Below are 18,065 nucleotides of genomic sequence, written 5' to 3' on the forward strand. Positions count from 1 at the left end.
AACAGGGGGCTTTGTGCATATTAATACAGTGCCTAGTCATTTCAGGGATGCTCTGTGATCTCCTTGTGTTAATTGCTGTACAAACACTTGATTCTGTTTTCTTTAAAGCTGGAAATTTCTTAAGACTTCCATCCCCCTGTATTTCTAAGAAGAAATTTTATATATTTTCCTGAGCTTTGCAATGAGAGAAGCTGCTGTCTCTTTTAGAAAATGCTGTATAAATATATATATATATATATTTCCAAATTAGTTCACATGGACTAAACTGCGTTTAATTCTGTGAGAGAAACTTAAAAACTCCTTCTGGTTTTACAAGTAAAATTGTGATTGTTTTTTTTTTAATAATGTTTTTTCCTATTTTATGTAGATTTTTAGAGCAAGGGATCTGCAGGTATGGTGCCCAGTGTACTTCAGCACATTCCCAGGAGGAGCTGACGGAATGGCAGAAGCGCTACGCTTCCCGCCTGATCCGCTTGAAACAGCAGAAGGAGAACAAGCAGTGCTCAGGCAGTTACATGGAAACCCTCATTGAGAAATGGATGAATTCCTTGTCTCCTGAGAAAGTGGTAAGGAAAATACCCTGCTTCTCTATGTGATCAGTTAAAACTAACATGAGCCTGGTTTTTTTGGCTCTATCAGAGCTGCTCGAATCACTCCTCATCAAGAAATTGTCCAACCTATTCGCTCCCCTTTCCATCCTGCCCTGGGTCTTTTTGCAGAGAGACTTAGGCTGATTCTTGGGTTAATCACAGCTCTTTCATTTTGCATATTCACTATTCCCAGTGTAGGATGGGTCAGAAGCCATCTATTCCCTGACTAGATGGCAGAACTTCTTAAACTGGGGAATAAGTGGTAAAGGTTTCACAGCTTAGTGGGGAATACTCTAACTCTTACTCTAAGACTCTTACTCTAAAACTCTAACTCTTACTCTTCCTCCTACTCCTACTCTTAGTGGGGAATACTCTTAATTGCATGTGGCTCCTTTTCTCTGCCTGCAACTGCAGGCCCTGGTATGAAGAGCAGCCAATCCCCCAAATGTTCAGAAGTGTTTGAGTACCAAGGAGTGTGGGATATGGATATGACCAAAGTTAGCAGCTCTTTGGAATTAGAAAGAACATTTTTTGTGGCATTCGACCACTGACCCTAAGGAGTTTTTGGTCCATCTATTGTTGATTAAAATCTGAGAAAAATGGACTTCAGCAAAATGCATTGATGAGTAAAAAGAGTAGAAAGCCTGATTATTTTGTCATGTTGTCTCAATAGTCTCATTGATGTCAGTGAGATCTGAGATCTTCTGGGCCTCACTGTATCTCAGATCCTTTTGTCCAAATGAGATTCTGTTCTGCTTTAGACATTTACAATTAAGTTGTTTATTGAAAATCAAGTCTTGTGGTTAATTGTCCTTAAATGGTTCTATTCTACACTTCCACAGTGTGGTCTGGTAGATTTAGCTTGTCTCTCTGCATTAGCACATATTTACATCAATTCCTGAGTGGGACTTGCATCAGTCCTGCACAATCTGGGAAGCCATTCTTTCCTCATTCTATTAAGCAAAATGCTTCCTTTTCCTGAATGTTTGTGTTTTGATACTGTGTGTAGAAGTTTAATGTTACCTTCCTTTTTTTTGAAATCTAGCTTAGTGAATGTGTAGAAGGAGTGAGAGTAGAACATAATCCCGAGCTCTCAGTAACTGTCACCACCAAAAAGTCTCACCAGACATGGACATTTGCTCTCACATGTAAGGTAGGACTACTTATTTTTTAGTAGTAATAACTAGAATGCTACCCATAACCTTTTGTAATTAAGATTTCAGTTGCATCTTCCTTAAAACAGAGAAACTTCCTAGCACCATCCCTTCTCTCTCTTTTTTCCCAGCAGCTCTGGTGATTGTGTATCAACTGCCCAGATATTTGGAAATCAGGCAGGACCTGTACCTGCCCTGAAAAACTGATAGTTCTTATTAACCCTTTTAATCTGATTGCAAATGAAGATGTTCCTGGAATAATGTCAGTATTTCAGCCTTTGCCTTTCTTTTGCAGCCTGCCAGAATGCTGTACCGAGTGGCATTGCTGTATGATGCCCATCGCCCCCACTTCAGTATCGTTGCAATATCTGCTGGAGACAGCACTACCCAGGTATCACAAGAAGTTCCAGAAAACTGTCAGGAATGGATAGGAGGAAAGATGGTCCAGAATGGAATAGATCACTATATATACAAAGTCAGTATAGCCTTTAACACAGAAATCTTTGGGACTTTTCGCCAAACTGTGGTGTTTGACTTTGGATTAGAGCCAGTCCTCATGCAACGAGTGATGATTGATGCTGCTTCCACTGAAGGTAATGTACTAAAACTTTATTTTCTTTTATTGTGGAGATCTTTCATGCCTTCTCTTTCCTTTTTAGTTTTGGGCAGAACAGCATCTCTGTCTGCTCATGAATGTTTTGTGCTGTTTGTTGTGTTCTTCATAGATATGAATAGAAATAGCAGGCAAAAGCTTCAGAGGGTGCAAATCAGGCAAATAATTGGAATATGACTTACTTTGTGTCAGGACAGAGCTCCTAAGTATGATTAAAATGCTGTGAATTTCTAGTTTGGTGCGTGTCTGAGTGCAGCACTGGAAGTTCTGCCCTTATAAAAACATGTTTATGTTTTTATAAACATTCTTATATTGATGAAGACATTAAATATGTCAGAAAAGGTCGTTAGAGAAATGAAGTGTTTCTGTATAAGAATACACAGGGTAATAAAACAGTAATTAAAACAGACTATCTGAGAAGTTGGTTTGTATTTTTTCTTCTCTTGTAATGCCTGACTAGGTTTATCAAAGGCAAGAGGCTGAGTAAAGGCTTGTAACTCAATAATTTGCTGCTGACATGAATTTTGAAAATGTTAAGAAAGTGTAACTATATTTGTGTTTTCAGATAAAGAAATGAGCTACAAATTACTGTGTTTAATCTGTTTCTTAAACTGATCTGTGTCTCTCAGTTCAAACCTGAAATAACTCCAGTATGAGAAAAATGTCAGAAAATGGAAAGATGTTTGAAGAGGTGCAAAAAAAGAAGGAAGCACTTTGATTTATGGTGTAAGAGAGCTAAATATAGGTCACTATATCACTCAGCAGTAAGCCATTGGGTGGGATACAGGATTTTAATTTTTAATGAAAATTTGAGAGATAAAAACACCAATGAAACAAAATTGTAGCACTGGGATTCAAGTAGAAAGAAGAAGAAAAGGGAAAAGGAAGGAAAAAAGATGAAGCTAAGAAAACAGCAGTTTTCTATTCCTAGCCTTGATTTCCATGTAACAGATTAACATTTGCAGCATTCATGGAACAAAGCTGTAAATAGCAAATACCAAAGATCATGATCTTTTGAGATGCCTCAAGTGCCTGTAGGCAGGAGCAGGGGGGCAGAGCATGGTGTAACATCTCTGGGAGCACAGGGCATGGCACTGCCAGGGAGTGGGAGCTCTTCCATGATCTCCATGTGGCTGATCACAGATCTCCTGAACCACTGGGCCTGTGGAGAACAGTCCTTGCCTTGTAAACCTGGGCAAGAGAAGGGAACCAAGCCGTGAGTTACTTGCAGAGTCAGAATTCCTGTCAAACCAGTCTTGGTCTGGAGCCTTAAACCAGGTCCTAACCACAGATCCCAGCTGAATTCCAGCTGAATTCCACGTGGAGCTGATGGGTGAGGTGGAGGCAGCAGCCCCCAGCATCAGGTGCTGCTGTTTCCTTCCCTTGTGTTCTCTCTGTGTGCACAGGGACGCTCAAGTCTTCAGGCAGGGCACCACTAACACTTACTTCAAATGGAAAGGGAGTTAGGAGCTCTACAGATAATTGTAACTACAGAACCCTGGGCTTTTTGCTGTGTGTGTTAGAGGTGTGTAATAGGCAAGGGAAGGGATCTGCATCACTGCACTGGATCTGTGTCATGATGGGTGAGGTGGAGGTAGCACCCCCAGCATCAGGTCCTTCCTTCACTTGTTGCCTGTCTGTGTGCACAGGGACACTGCAGTCTTCAGGCAGGTCACCACTGTGGTAAAGTGAATATTATATGGCTCTAGGCAGATATTCACTATATGTATTTTGATGTATTGATTAGTAGTGCTGTATTAACATTTTAATAATATAGTAAATGTAGTCTTGTAGTTAAAAGGTAACCTTTGTAGTTAAAATAAGAACTATGTTAGTGGGATATTTTTTTAAGAAAGGAATGAGGCATTCACACCAGATAGCAGCCACAGGACACCTAAATCTTTCAGAGAAAAAGAATTTATTGCCCTCATATCAGAAGAAACGAATTTCTTCCCGCCTCAAAGGCGCTGTTAGGATTAAGAGGAAGAAGTTGACACAGACCAGATAGAATCCTGTGTTTGAATGGAATTTGTGCATCATGTATGAGGTGTATGAACATGAAGCAGGCTGTTGTTTTTAAGGGTTAATCCTTTGTTAAAGGGTTTTTTTGGGCTTTTTTTTTTTGTAATTTTTTGGGCTCATGCTGCCCAGGAAAAGGTACCCGGACGTCCGTAACTCTTTGTCTTTATTGTCTCATATTGTCCTAATTCAAATTGTCCAAATTATTATTACTCTAATTGTATTACTATTTATACCCATTTTATTACTATTAAACTTTAAAAATTTTAAAAACAAGTGATTGGCGTTTTCCACAACCACTAATACTTACTTCAAATGGAAAGAGTCTTAAGAGCTTTACAGATAATTGTAACTACAGAATCTTGGGCTTTTTGCTGTGTGTGTAATAGGCAAGGGAAAGGGATAACTACATTGGATCTGTGTCCAATTCCATAATTTCTTTTACTTTTTGGTATATATGAATTGAGATCTTGTAGAAATGCTTTTCTAACAGAAAGATGCCTGAGGTCTCTGTGTTTGTTTGTAACTCAGGGCCCTGTTGAGATGTTTAGGCAGGAATGAAAGGTCAACATTAAAATATTTTAATAGAAGAGCCTCCATTCTGCATGTTGAAATCTTTATTTACAGCAGAAGAAGGGAGCTGTAGGAAGTTTTCTGTGCACTGGTTATGTACTAACTGCTCTTTAAGAAAGTGTCACTGTGTGTGCAATCTGTGCCAGGAGCTGTTTATGTCAGGCTCCCAGGGAAAGCCTCTCCAGTGCTGGGAGTTAAATGGCTGTTGTTCCAGCAAGCAAGGAGTCAGTCCCAGCATAATTACTGAGCTTTGGGGATCTGAGGTGTGATTTGTAGCAGAGAAAGCTTCATTTATGGTGATGTTATTTCAGACACACAAATCACACAAACTTGGACTTTTTCTTGCCGTACAACTGTAGCTACTGCTATAGTTCAGGCTTGAGGGATGTATTTAAATGTGTCTTCTTAGTGAACACATGAGATCAGTGAGTAAGATAAGCCATGTTCCTGTAGTCAGAGTCAAGCTGAACAGAGATTTCTTTTGCTAAAATATTGGGGTTTTTTCTTATTTAGACTAAAGACAGTCAAGATGATGTTAAGCATTTAATTTGAATTTGAAAATGTCTTTTTTGCACATTTTCAGCGTTGGTGTGATATCCTGGATACCTATGTTAAATCTTACTCAGAGATTATACATTAAGATAGCATAGCTTGACTATAAATGCCAAATATTTTCAGCTCTGCGATTTAACTGCAATTCTCTTAACTGATTCACTGTTGTCATAGTGGTTTTGTGGTTTTAATGGATATATTCTAGGGGGCTGTAGACAAGTGCTTGGTCTTCTGTTTCTTATCTAAGTTATGTGGTCTCTGAAATCAGGGTATGCTGAAAAATTAATTTCCTTTGAATTTTCTAATTTTATATCATGTTAGGTTACATTTCCTCAGTTTTCTTAGTAAAATAGCTTTAGCTGTTTTATGTAACTGCACCACACACAGATTAGGGGACTGTAGAACTTTTTAAAGACTTTCACAGTGCTGCAAATGCAATGATTCCTTAGCATCTGATTTATCAACTTGTTTTTATGACCTTCTAAATTTTGCAATATACATTGTAGGGTTCCACACTGTTTAATGATTTTGAAATGAGGGGATGTTGCAGTTGAGTTTTAAAGTGAATTGCAGTTCCAAGTCCTTCAAAGCTGTTCAAGTAAAAGTGCTTTTTTGTCTTTATTAATTCTAATTGCTATCTTAGAATATTTTATTCTCTGATACTCTTGGAGAGCCTGCTTGCTCTCTGTGCACACCTGAAAAGGAGAGGTGGTAAATACCAGCAGTGAACTGCCTAAAGGTGTTGTGGGCAGAGGAGACTCTGCCTGTGTTTAGGTATCTCTGAGGGGATTGGTTTTACTGGTGGGTTTTGTTTGATTGGTTCATTTTTGGCAATAAAGCCAAGCCAGCTGGGGTTTATAAAAACAAAGCTCCCCTTCCCTGCTGTGTCCATGCAGACCTTGAATACCTGATGCACGCACGGCAACAGCTCCTGACCACAGCCAAGCGTTGGGATTCCACCTCCAAGACCATTGTGGAGTTTGAGCCTAATGAAACTACTGAACTGGAGAAGAGCCTTCTCAGCAGATACCAAATCCCTCTGTCTGCTGACCAGCTGTTCACACAATCTGTCCTGGACAAATCATTGACCAAGAGCAACTATCAGTCACGGCTCCACGACCTCCTGTACATTGAGGAGATAGCACAGTACAAGGAAGTTAGCAAGTAAGTGATTCCTTTATGAAAATATTCCTATTAAAATCAGGGTGACAGCTTTTTTCATTAAAGCTACCTGCTTCTTTAAGGTACTGAGGCTTCCTGGTTCTCTGAACTGAACCTGAATGGGTCTGGAACAATAATATTTGGAAAAGGTCACTAGCACTTAAATGTAAATTCCTGCTAATTCATTGAAAACAAACAGTCTGTATCAGTCTGTGCTTACAGTTGCAGGCACTAAGCAGCTGTTAGATGTGGTTTTGTTGATTAATTTTGTCTGTCTATACAAAAATATATTAATAATAGTTATATTTTTGTTCTGTGTGAAAGTAGGTTATAGCAAAGGAATATATAAAATCTTTGTAAAAAGAGTTGAATTGTGGGTGGATCAGACTGATCTTGTGATGATGTGGTAGATGACTTTATTTATTTCCTAAATAGGTTGATACCCAGTTTCTGAATAAAAGTTCCTAATAAAAGGCATATAATATACATTGTTTGGTTTGTTGTGTCTTTAGGTGTTAGGTACAAATTACCCAACTTGTGTAGATGCTTGAAAAATATGGATTTAGGTAAAAGATGTGAAATTCACACTTACAGACCTTCATGTGGACTTTTCTTCTGTAGTTTAATATTTGTGGTCAAAAATCTTTCCTGTATTCATGGAGTACAAAAGAGTTTTAGAGTTTTGTCACTACTCAGAATGGAAAGTCTAAAAGATATAACATCATTGTAGCCTAATTGGGTAGCAAATTTAGTTTTATCAATTACTTGAAGTTCCAAATCAGGAAGTCTTTTTTAAGATACCATTCCTGGAGTTACAGAGGTTCAGTTGAACCAACCCTCTAGAACACAGAAAGAAAATGCTGTGAATAGTTGTATTTCCATTGCTTTTAAAGCAGAAAAATGGTTCAATTTCTTTTTTAAATCTCAGCTGAAGGGCAGCATTTGAGCTGTTTCTTATCTTTTATCACTGCTGCACTCTGCTCTTGAGCTGGAGTCTAACACATGGAGCAATCATGCTTGAGCACTGGTTCCAGCTTACAGAAATATTCTCCATCATACATATTTATAAACAGGTTGACTCTTCTTAGGCCTTTTGAAATAAAAGTGGATTTAAAGTAAATATTATGAAATACCATTAAAACATGAGCAGTATTTCTACTGATAGAATTTTCACTTTGGGAGTTACACTCTCCTGCCTCATAGGAAACCAAAGACCAGCAAACCTGGAGAAATGGAAGAAAAATAAGTGTATCCTGTATGTAATGCTTCCCCTTTTGACTATTTGGTGCAGCAGTAATTTATTACTTGATTAAGTTAAAAGTAAGTTAATATGTTCTTGAAATCTTCTGTTTTGATAGTGTTGATGACAAACATTCTTTTGATCTTGTAGCTGACCCACTTTATTGCAAGAAGGCTGAAACCAGCAGACATTCCCACTCCTCTGTGGCTAAGATCACACACTTGGTATTCTCTAGTGAAGTGTCAGGGCTGCAAGCCTGGAAATGGCTGAGAAATCCAGATGCAAGTGGGTTGTGCCTCCTCTGAAGTGGTGCCACAGTGACAGTGTTGATGAGCTCAAGGGTTTGTGAATGTACATTGTAGAAGGAGGAGGATTGGCAGCGTGGTCTTCTGACAGCACTGGAGTAACACCAGTGTCAGAGTGAAGTGCATCCTTGCCTTTGAAGAATGTTGATGGTTTCTCACTTTCTAGGAAGGGGCTGGTTCAGACTTGCTGTGGAATCACCTGGGTGGAACTGGAAACAACACTACAGTGTTGTAGTAGCTCAAACATATATTGAATTTATTCATTAGGGAGTTCTGGACAGTCTCAGAGAGCTTTACTTTAAAATTGTGTTTATTTTACTATTTCAACAGACATTTATACAAGTTATTCCACATGAGTATCACAAAACAGAATAATAAGGGAGTCACTGCTGTTGAATTTCCAAGTGCAAACACAGTGTTTTTGAGGAAAACCAAAGCAATGTTCCAATCTTGATAGCAGTTGGGTTTTGCAAAGTGTAGAATATCTGCTCATGGTTTTAAAACACTTCCTGTCTCTCTTGCATATTGAAAGAAAAGCAATATATACTTCTTAGAGTGACTAGAACATTTTCTTGTATGAACATTAAAGGGTGTGAGGTGACAGACAGCTCCTTCCATGCTCCCAGAATTCCAGAGCAGATTTCTCCTCAAGGCTGTGAACACGTCAAGTACCGGCTTTGATGGAAAATAAATTTGTTTTTGTCATTACTGTGGGTTCCACTGATCCCTCCCCGGGCAGGTGTCCCACTGCACACCCTGAGCCCTGCAGGTGTCAGTGTCACAGCAAATGTGCTGAATGTGCTTTTTGCAAAGTGGCACCTGGGGCTTTGGCCAGGATGGCTTTGTTTGCCTTTGGGGAATTTGTTGTTTGCATTGGTACTGGATGATTAATGATTTATGAAGTCATTCTTCATAATCATTCTGTGGTTTTAAATATGAACAACAGGTTTTCTTGTAGCTGTTTCATGAACACTGCAGGTAGGCTGGCATTTGCAGTGCTCAGGAGGAAATAAAAGGTTTTGATTTTTTTAATAAACCTGACTGAAAACCGTATTTGTCTAACCCTGCAAAACAAGGGTGAGAAATGGATGAAAGAAGCAACTTCTGATTTTTAAAAATCAAATCCTGAGAAGATTTTGTAGTTTTGTATTTTGCCAGAAGGTGTCAGCTTGCTCAATGGAAATTGCTTCATAGTCTAAACTTGAGATTCCCTTTAGCACAGCAGATGCAGCTCAGTCATTTATGAAAACACTAACCTGTGCCTTGTCTCAGAAATGCAATAAAACTGTTTTGCAGCACGTTTTTGTGAATCTGAATTTCAGCTGATACATATTCAGCAGCATAGGGATCAACTTTAGGGAAGTTTCAACAAAAGAAATTCACAATAGCAAATGATTGTATCTCAGTAAGAATTCCCAGCCCTTGTTACTCAGTGAAATGTTTTATATCGTGTTTTAACAAGGAGCTGGGAGTTCTGTTTCAGCTGTGGCTGACTTGCTGATAGCTCCTTTGGAATAGTGCAGCACTTCAATAGAAGAAAACTTGTCTTTTTCTTATGGGGTTTTCCTTGGTCCGTGTGGAAATGGGAAGGATTGGGTGCATTTTTCACTGGAGCTTGTGCAGTAACCTCTGTGGTTGGTGATAACCAAACAGATCTCTGTTAGGTAAGAAAATTTCCCTTGATTTTGGAGAGTGGAGGACTGGGAAATTCAGATCTGACAATGCCCATCTTCTGTAAGGAAGGAGCTGTTACCACATGGGGGCAAACTTGCAGTTTTTGTGCAAGATTCGTAGTTCGGCAGATCTGAAAAAATACATCTGATTGGTTTGGTAGATGTTTAATTACCAAGCTAAAATTTGGATTTTAGTGTTAGAGGCTTATGGTTATTGATACTGCAGGGCTTAACTGAGCAATTACCAATTTATTAGGTTAAAATAGAAATTATAAGAAGAACAGATCAAATCAAACCAGTATAAGTATGAAAAGTATTATAAGAAAAGAATGTATTTTTCCAAGAGGTTTTATTTCATTTGTGAATGGGTGTTACTTTTTTTCTGTAATTTGTTGCAAATTTAGGAAAAAGTTGCTGATGAGAAAAGAATTGAATATTGTTACTCTACTATCAGACTTTTTTCCCCTTTGTTCTTTTTAAAACCAGGTTGAAGCAATCTGTTTAAAAAAACCCAACACACTAGGAAGAGATTACTTTTTATTGGTGAGAGGTCAATAAAATGTGCTAATAAGTCACTTTAATGTGTTGTGCATGTGACTTCTCTAAAATGAAGACTGCAAAGGATGAATCTGTTACATCTCTGATTACAGGAGGAAGCTGCTGCTGATAGGAATTCTGTGGATAGATGGTTTATAGGGCTGAGCCTGTGTTGCCATTCCCTCATTTCAAATAAAATGATATCATTTTAATGCCTACAGTCTGATTTGTTTGAAAGCATTTTGATCAATCCCTCTGAATTATAGGTGTAATACCATTTACTTTTTAAGATGGAGATTGCCCTCTTTGGTGTGCAGCCTGGAAGAGGCACATGGCATAAATAGGAATCTTGCTCTGTTCTTTGCCTGCTTGTCTCCCCTTGCACACCCACCATGAGATTACAGACTGTTTAAATAGAAATTTTACTGCTTTAGGACATATATTTCATTCACTGTAGGCTTTTATTGGTATCTAGTATTTGTTTCTCTCTTGTGAGAGTTCTTTTTTTAAACTTCATAGATGTTGATTCTTTTAAATATGTACTTTATAGGCTACAGTCAAAGGAAAAAGTGTGGATATTTGATAGCTGCATCCTTACAAAAGGCCAGTTTGACTGTACTTGTCCATACGTAAAAATTAATTAATGAAGTGAATCTTCACTCTGAACGCTTGAAATTTCAGAACCTGAGAGCATTTTTGTGCACTGACTCGATGCTTTCTCACTTAGGTTCAACATAAAAGTGCAATTGCAGATTGTAGCAAGCTTCATGCTCACTGGTGTTTCTGGAGGTGCAAAGTATGCCCAAAATGGACAACTTTTTGGCCGCTTTAAGCTCACTGAGACCCTCTCTGAAGACACCTTGGCTGGACGGCTGGTGATGACCAAAGTCAATGCTGTTTATTTATTGCCTGTCACTAAAGAAAAGTCAGCACAGACCCAAGGAACCAAAGAGAAGGTTTATGAAGCAGCTATTGAGGAGAAAACAAAGGATTATATCTTCCTGAGGGTATCCAGGGAATGCTGTGAGGAGCTGAATCTTCGGGCAGATTGTGAAATGCAGGTAGGTCTGCCTGGAGGTGGTTGTGCTGTCAGAACTCTCTGCCTTCTGTTTGTTTTGCCTCCTTGACTGATCTGCTTCCCAAACAGAAATAACCTCAGATTAAGGTCACTGGAATTGCCTGGAATGAATGCATTTTCACCCAAGGTTTATCTCATCCCGTTTGTTTTGTTTTGGGGAAACATATGCAAGAATCTTAATGTCTTAATTTAACATGGATAATTGGTCTGGGAAGATTTATGTCATTCTGAGCTCTTGGTTTTGTGTTTGTTTTCTTAAAACAATAATTAAACTTACTAATTGATTGTATTTGAAACTTGACTGGAATGCAAAATGAGCTGGGGCTTCAGGAACTGGCTAATTTTTCCTTGAGTGTCTTAATAATCTTTGCCCAAGGCAGCAGATCTATTCTGCATTAGAAATTGGGTCCTAAAGTTGTTTGTAAAATCATTTAGTACTTTATATGTGTATCACTGAACTGATGGTCAGATTCTTCAAGCATTACCTATATTTGAATGAATTTTAATTATGGGGAATTTTTTATGACTATTATTAACTGAAATTTTGGAAAGCAATCCTCAGTTTAGAACTGAGGAGGTTGTGATTTGGATGTGCAGAGTTTTTGTTAAAGTGCTGGAGGTTTTGCTTCAGTAGAGCTGGTATTCCTTATGTGATTCTTAAACACTGATAAAACTGCTTTGATTTCTGTGGATTTTTGGATAAGTTGGGTAGTTTCTTTCCTTTCTCTTTTCCTTTTAATTAGTCTCAGAAACTTGGTGGTGCCTTGTTTACCTGCTGTTCTGGCTTAACTATAATAAATACACAATTCTGCTTTTATCAGGTAAACCATTCATAAAGGTGGGGTGGAGTGAGCTTCAGAGCACCCTGGCTGCTGCCACTCTTTTATTTTTGCAGTGGTTCCTCTGTTCTCTGTCCTGCTCTGTGAACCTGGCAATGGAGTAACTTGCTTTCCCACTGATTTCTGATTGTGGAATGTATATTAAAGCAGGTTACATGCCTCTCCTTCCCAGATGGCCTCATTCAGTGCTCTGCAACAGCAAATAGAACTATTTGATTCCATCCAAGCAGGATTAAAAGCAAAACGAAACCCAAGCTGTTAAGAAAGTGGTGAATGCAGGTAGATAATAGGAGGTATTTAATGCCAGGCACCTTGCTTGGACTCCCAGAAGGGGCTGTTTAAGTGTCACCCAGATGAGCATCACAGCTTTTCTGCATTTAAATTACCCTTGTCAGGCTGTGTGGTTTCCTGTCAGCCTTGGGGCTGCCTGGGCAAGGATATTTTCCTTGGATGGATCAAACCAGGAGTTTGGGAGCATTGCCATTTGAGTCTTTGCCAAACATCTGCAGGTTGTGCTTGGGGACAAATCAGTGCTGGGGAGGGATGGGCAGGACAGAGCTGGGGAGCAGCTCCAGGTGCCCATGGGCAGGATGAGCTGTGCTGTCCCTGCTGAGAAGTGCCAGCCCTGCTGTGCAGAATGGGGCTGGCTGGCACTAATTGCACAGGGTGGAAAAAGAATTCTTGAATTTTCATGTGTCCTATTAAAAAAAAGTTTTCCTGGCAGCTCCAAACACCTCTGTGAGCTCCACGCTTAACGCTGTCAGATTTGTTGCTGCCCTTGTCTTCAGACTTATGGTTGTACATCTTGCTGTAAAATGTGGTAGTCAGGATGAATATTTAATGTCTCTATATCTGCCAGAGATGGAAAGTTAATGGCTACACTCTGCAGGGATACAAGCAAACATTGTTTATTTACAGCAAAGCTAGTGTTGATTTTACATGCTACATAATGATATGAATGCTGTAATACTGAAATAAGAGTAGGAAAAAGTAAATGCTAATTTACAAAGCCTTTTGAAGGAGATGATCTGCAAGTAGTAAACATTACTGGTACAGCAGAGTGATCCCTGTGGTGGGAAAGGGGCTTTGTAGGCAGATAAAGGAGTGCAGGTACAACAAGTAGTTAAATCTAGATGGATAAATTATTCCTCTGTATGGGAAATTCTGCTCTGTAGGAGAAGGCTCCTGAGAGGTGTTTATATGGCTTTGAAAGAGAAGTGATCACTTTTCTTTTCCTTCTTTCTGTCCTTCCTTTTTAACTGTCAAGGATTCTTAAGATTTTTATATAAAAGTTGTCAAAAAAGATAATTGTAACAATATATTCTAGTATTGCTTTGTGTTTGTTGACCTTTCTGGTTGGTAGCACTAATTACCATGAGATTCAAGTGTGATTGAGTAAGAATGGGCTAACATCAGATCAGTGAGTGCTAGAGGAGAAAATCAGTAGATCTGGGGCCAGGTTGTTGCTGTGGGCATGGGGGGACATTTGCAATGACTGCCACCTCCATGGCTTTCCTCTGGGCTCACCCAGGGGCTGCACCTTCAGCTGGGATGCTGCTGATGGACCAGGTGCAGCTCATCTTTGCTCTGGGTCTCTTCTCATCTCCTGCTTGCCAGGACAGAACCAGCTTCTGGCAGGTGGTTGTGGAATCTCTCACTACAGATGCCCATAGAAATTGTTAAATAATTGATATTTCCAGGTAAATGAGGGGTGCTTTTCCAGACAGGCTGCAGTGATTTGGCTGCTGTTGGTAACGTGTTCACACTCATTGTAAATCTCAGAAAGAGACTTATTTACTCCTATTTAATCAAAAATGCTTATTAGATTTGTAGCACAGTAATTACATAACTATATAGTGACAGCAGTGCTTTGGAAATAAACCTAAAAATGTGTATTAGTCTCATGGAGTTCTTCAGCAGCTTTTGGTGGTTTTATGCAGGTTTTTATTAGTGCAGATCTGTGTCAAATTTTGTCTAAAGGCTTCTGTTGTGAACGTGGAGTTCTTCAGCATAATACTGTGATCAGATTCATTTGTTTCTGGAGAGATTAATTACTGCAAATTTAAATCTGTGTAAATGATAATCTGAGTGAACTGTTTTTATGAATAATTTCCCCAGGAGCTGCTTTTATCCCTTGTTCAAATTTAGAATGCATTTTTCTCTTTACCCTTTCAGTGTGTGTGTATGTGTCACCTACTTTCAGTATCCATTGTTCCATTCTGAATTGAATCAGGAATGTTAAGTGCTCTGTGTGATGTTTCTGGCTTTGCACCAGAATTTATATTGGCAGTATCTTTTATTTACTAGCATTGAAACACCTGTAATTGAGAGAACAAAACCAAGAATGTATTGGTAAGCAGCTAATTGTTAGAAATTAACTTTTGGAGAGTCCTAATAATTGAACAAAGATGACAAGTTATGCTATTCCAGAGTGTTTGACTAGAAATAATGTTTGGAGTTTATCTTTGCTGATTTATATCATCTGTTGATACGTAAAATTTCTGGCCTGACATTTTCTTGAGGTTGTTCTTGCAATAAGAGATGAAAGCTTACATTTGTAAAAACAATGTTTTAGGACAATAATATTTTTCAGGACTATTTTTTATATTTAAAAAAAAAATTCCAAGAATGCTTTCCCTTTAATTTTTTTCTGAAAGTACAGTGGAATCTAATCTTAAAAGTCAAACAACAAAATTAAATTAGAGAAAGTGTTGTATTTATCTTTGATTCTAAACGACAACAAAAAAAAACAAGTTAATTTTATCACAGATCTTTGGATTAAATGCTGTTTGCTGTTTTCTTCTGAGAGCCAGTGGTGTGCAGGAAGATAAAAATGTACCATGAACAGCAAAGTCTAATGAGCATTTTTGGAATGAATCCTTTTTATTCACCTCTCTGTTTCTTGGTTTGCTGTGCAGGTTGAGCTTCAGTTCCAGTTGAACCGGTTACCCCTCTGTGAAATGCATTATGCCTTGGACAGGATTAAGGACAACAGCATTTTGTTTCCAGATGTCAGCATGACTCCCACCATACCCTGGAGTCCCAACAGGTACACAAACACTTTGAAATCAAAGGTTGGGTGGGGATGCAGCTCTGAATTTCTCAGAGCAGATGGCTGAAACCTGTCCTGAACAGGAAACAAGCTGTGCTCCTCATTAGTGCTGAGGGGTTCTGAGGAGGGAGGGAAACTGTGCTGAATAAAACAAGAGGAATGATCCTGCCAGGGCCAGAGCACACTGAGGGGTTTTCCCTGGCTTTGGAGGCATCACAGTTGTACTGTGGGTGCAGAGAACAAACCTGCTGCTGTTCATTTCTGTGCTGCCATCCTCCTCTGAAAAGATTATACTTTATAGGAGTGGCAGTGCCAGTTCCAGGAGTGTCCCCAGTGTCCTGGTTCCAAGGGCTGATCCATCAGTCCTTGTTGAGCCCACATCTGGACATATCCCACAGGGTGTGGTTGTGGAAGGTGTGGCAATGGCTCCTAAAGAAGCAGCCCAGAGATTCTTTCTTTACACATCTCACAGTTTCCTTTATGAAATGATGAACCCCTGTGTTATATAAACACTCCTAAAGAAACTTAAGGCTGATGCAGTGGAAATAGTTTGTCTGGAAGAGGAAGCTTAGGGAGGAGAAATGTGAGGCTGTGTGGCTCAGGGAGTATGGTCAGTATTCTTGCTCTTGGTCAAAGAGGCAAGAGCTTTCTGTGCTGGGAGAGCAGGGAAATGAGAGGAATGTGGAACTGATGGTCTGCACAGCCTGGGAGGAGCCCTGTGGGGTCTTGGAGGTGAGAATCAGGAGTGGGATTGTGATGCAGGAGAAGTCAGGAGATAGCCCAGGCATTGAAAGGACAGTGATCACTGAGACAGTGAGTATTGGATGACAAAAAACACTGAAAAAATTGTAGTTTGTCTCTGGAACTGTAAGAACAGATCCAGTACAAGGGTGGGATGATCACTGTGTGCATCAGAGCTTTGACAGCACTGAGGGGAGAAGGGAATAGGTTCTGTTCAGAGTTACATTACAAAGCTGATGGAGGTCAGTGACAATCTGTTCACTGACTTCATTAGCTTCTGAGTGAATCTTACAAGGAAATAGTGTTTAAGAATAGTTTGGAAGTAAGCAGTGATTTCAATAAAAAGTAGACAAGTCAAGTAGGATAGAACTTCTATCTTCTATGTACATATCAGTTGCATGTTGGTATAATGTTTTATATTTTTTGTATACATAAATAAAATATGTAATGATTATAGTTCAGTTTAAATCAGTTCCATCTGGTGGCTTGATTTGTCCTTCTTTAAGAATCAAGCTGACTCCAAACTGCCTTTCCTGTTTTTCCTCTATGTCTGTTTTATGTCCCTGTTCCTTTCCTGTTTCTTAGTCTCTTGCCAGCTTGTTGTTCATAGGCATCTTTAAAGTTAAAATTCAGGCAATTCCCTCTTGATCTTGCTCCCTGTTGCTAACTACTTCTGAGCAGAAACTTTCCCAGTCTGTAAGAAGTGTGGTGCTTGTAACCAAAGCAGATCACATTACTAAAGTATGGCCATATGTGCAGCAGTGACAGGTGTTTTTTACTATGCATGTCTGCTTTTAAATCTGTCTGTGGGAATATTAAAAACTCTGTCTAGAAATCTTTAACTTCTTATGCTCATTGGAATTTTCTGAAAGCATCTTCCTCCCAGTGCTGGCATCACTGGCTGCTTACAACAAAAATCCTTTTTATAGACTGCTTTCCCATTAGAGGTATGTGCTCTGATGATCTTAAAAAAAAAAAGTGAAGAGAAGTCTGTCGTTGATTGGTAGCCAGTAGTTTTTAAATTTGATTTTAGATAACTTCTGTCAAGCCCTGGGGTTGTGTAACTGGTTACTTTTAGAGTTAACAGTGTAAATGCTGCAGGGAAAAAACATAACTAATGGAACTATTATTTGCACGATAACAGTAGAAAAATCATTGTATGTTTACCTGCTTTTGTTACCAGGGAATGGGGCAGTGTCCTTCTTCTAAAATGTGTGCTCTGCAGGTTAACTGTTGTTAGGTGGGATGATGTAAATTGAGAATAGGTTGAAGCCCCACTCCACAACTGATTTATTGCAAATAGCAAATTTTTCTGATTACAGCATGTGATCGTTTTGCTAGATCTGTTGATTTGTTTCACGTGCCTCAGCACCACAATCCACACAGCAGCTCTGTAAAAGCTCTTCCATTTCTTTACCGCTTTTGAAATCATCCCTGGTTGAATTCCTGCCTGGCAGTGGATGCTGGGAGCTGTTTGTAACCTCAGGGGCTCTTTGCACAGGCAATGGGATGAGCAGTTGGACCCTCGGCTGAACGCGAAGCAGAAAGAGGCTGTTCTGGCTATCACCACCCCCCTCTCCATCCAGCTGCCTCCTGTTCTTATCATCGGTCCCTATGGGACAGGAAAAACCTTCACTCTGGCTCAGGCAGTCAAGCACATCCTCCAGCAGCAGGACACCAGGTGAGAGGGGGCACTGAGCACACAAGATGGGATTTTTTTGGCTAAAATTCAAGTCAAAGGTAGAAATACAGAATTTCCACCCGGCTTAGAAACCAACAAACCCAAGCAATCCTTCATTGTTTGGGATGATAAAGTAATTTTATAATCTTGGCCTGTGTTTGCCATTTAGAACAAAACTAATTAAAGTGGAAGTTATGTAGAATAGCTGTGATTTGCTCAGCATGGGAAGTTTTGCAGCATGGTAGATAACAAAAGCT

General features: G+C 39.3%; 1 protein-coding gene across 6 annotated transcripts in view; it reads left to right on the forward strand.

Moving 5' to 3' along the window:
- Positions 1-18,065, forward strand: part of HELZ (helicase with zinc finger) — an 85,387-nt gene that overhangs the window by 29,275 nt on the left and 38,047 nt on the right. For all 6 annotated transcript variants that reach the window (XM_071451186.1, XM_071451188.1, XM_071451189.1 and 3 more), the window contains 7 exons: positions 368-566; positions 1,636-1,743; positions 2,040-2,337; positions 6,398-6,665; positions 11,145-11,478; positions 15,253-15,383; positions 17,629-17,808. In XM_071451186.1, coding sequence (XP_071307287.1) covers positions 368-566; positions 1,636-1,743; positions 2,040-2,337; positions 6,398-6,665; positions 11,145-11,478; positions 15,253-15,383; positions 17,629-17,808 — 1,518 coding nt within the window. The remainder of the gene's footprint in view (positions 1-367; positions 567-1,635; positions 1,744-2,039; positions 2,338-6,397; positions 6,666-11,144; positions 11,479-15,252; positions 15,384-17,628; positions 17,809-18,065) is intronic.

The sequence above is a fragment of the Agelaius tricolor genome, unplaced genomic scaffold (genome assembly GCF_023055355.1).
Source record: "Agelaius tricolor isolate 1412-34295 unplaced genomic scaffold, bAgeTri1.0.p SCAF_32, whole genome shotgun sequence".
Taxonomy (NCBI): domain Eukaryota; kingdom Metazoa; phylum Chordata; class Aves; order Passeriformes; family Icteridae; genus Agelaius; species Agelaius tricolor.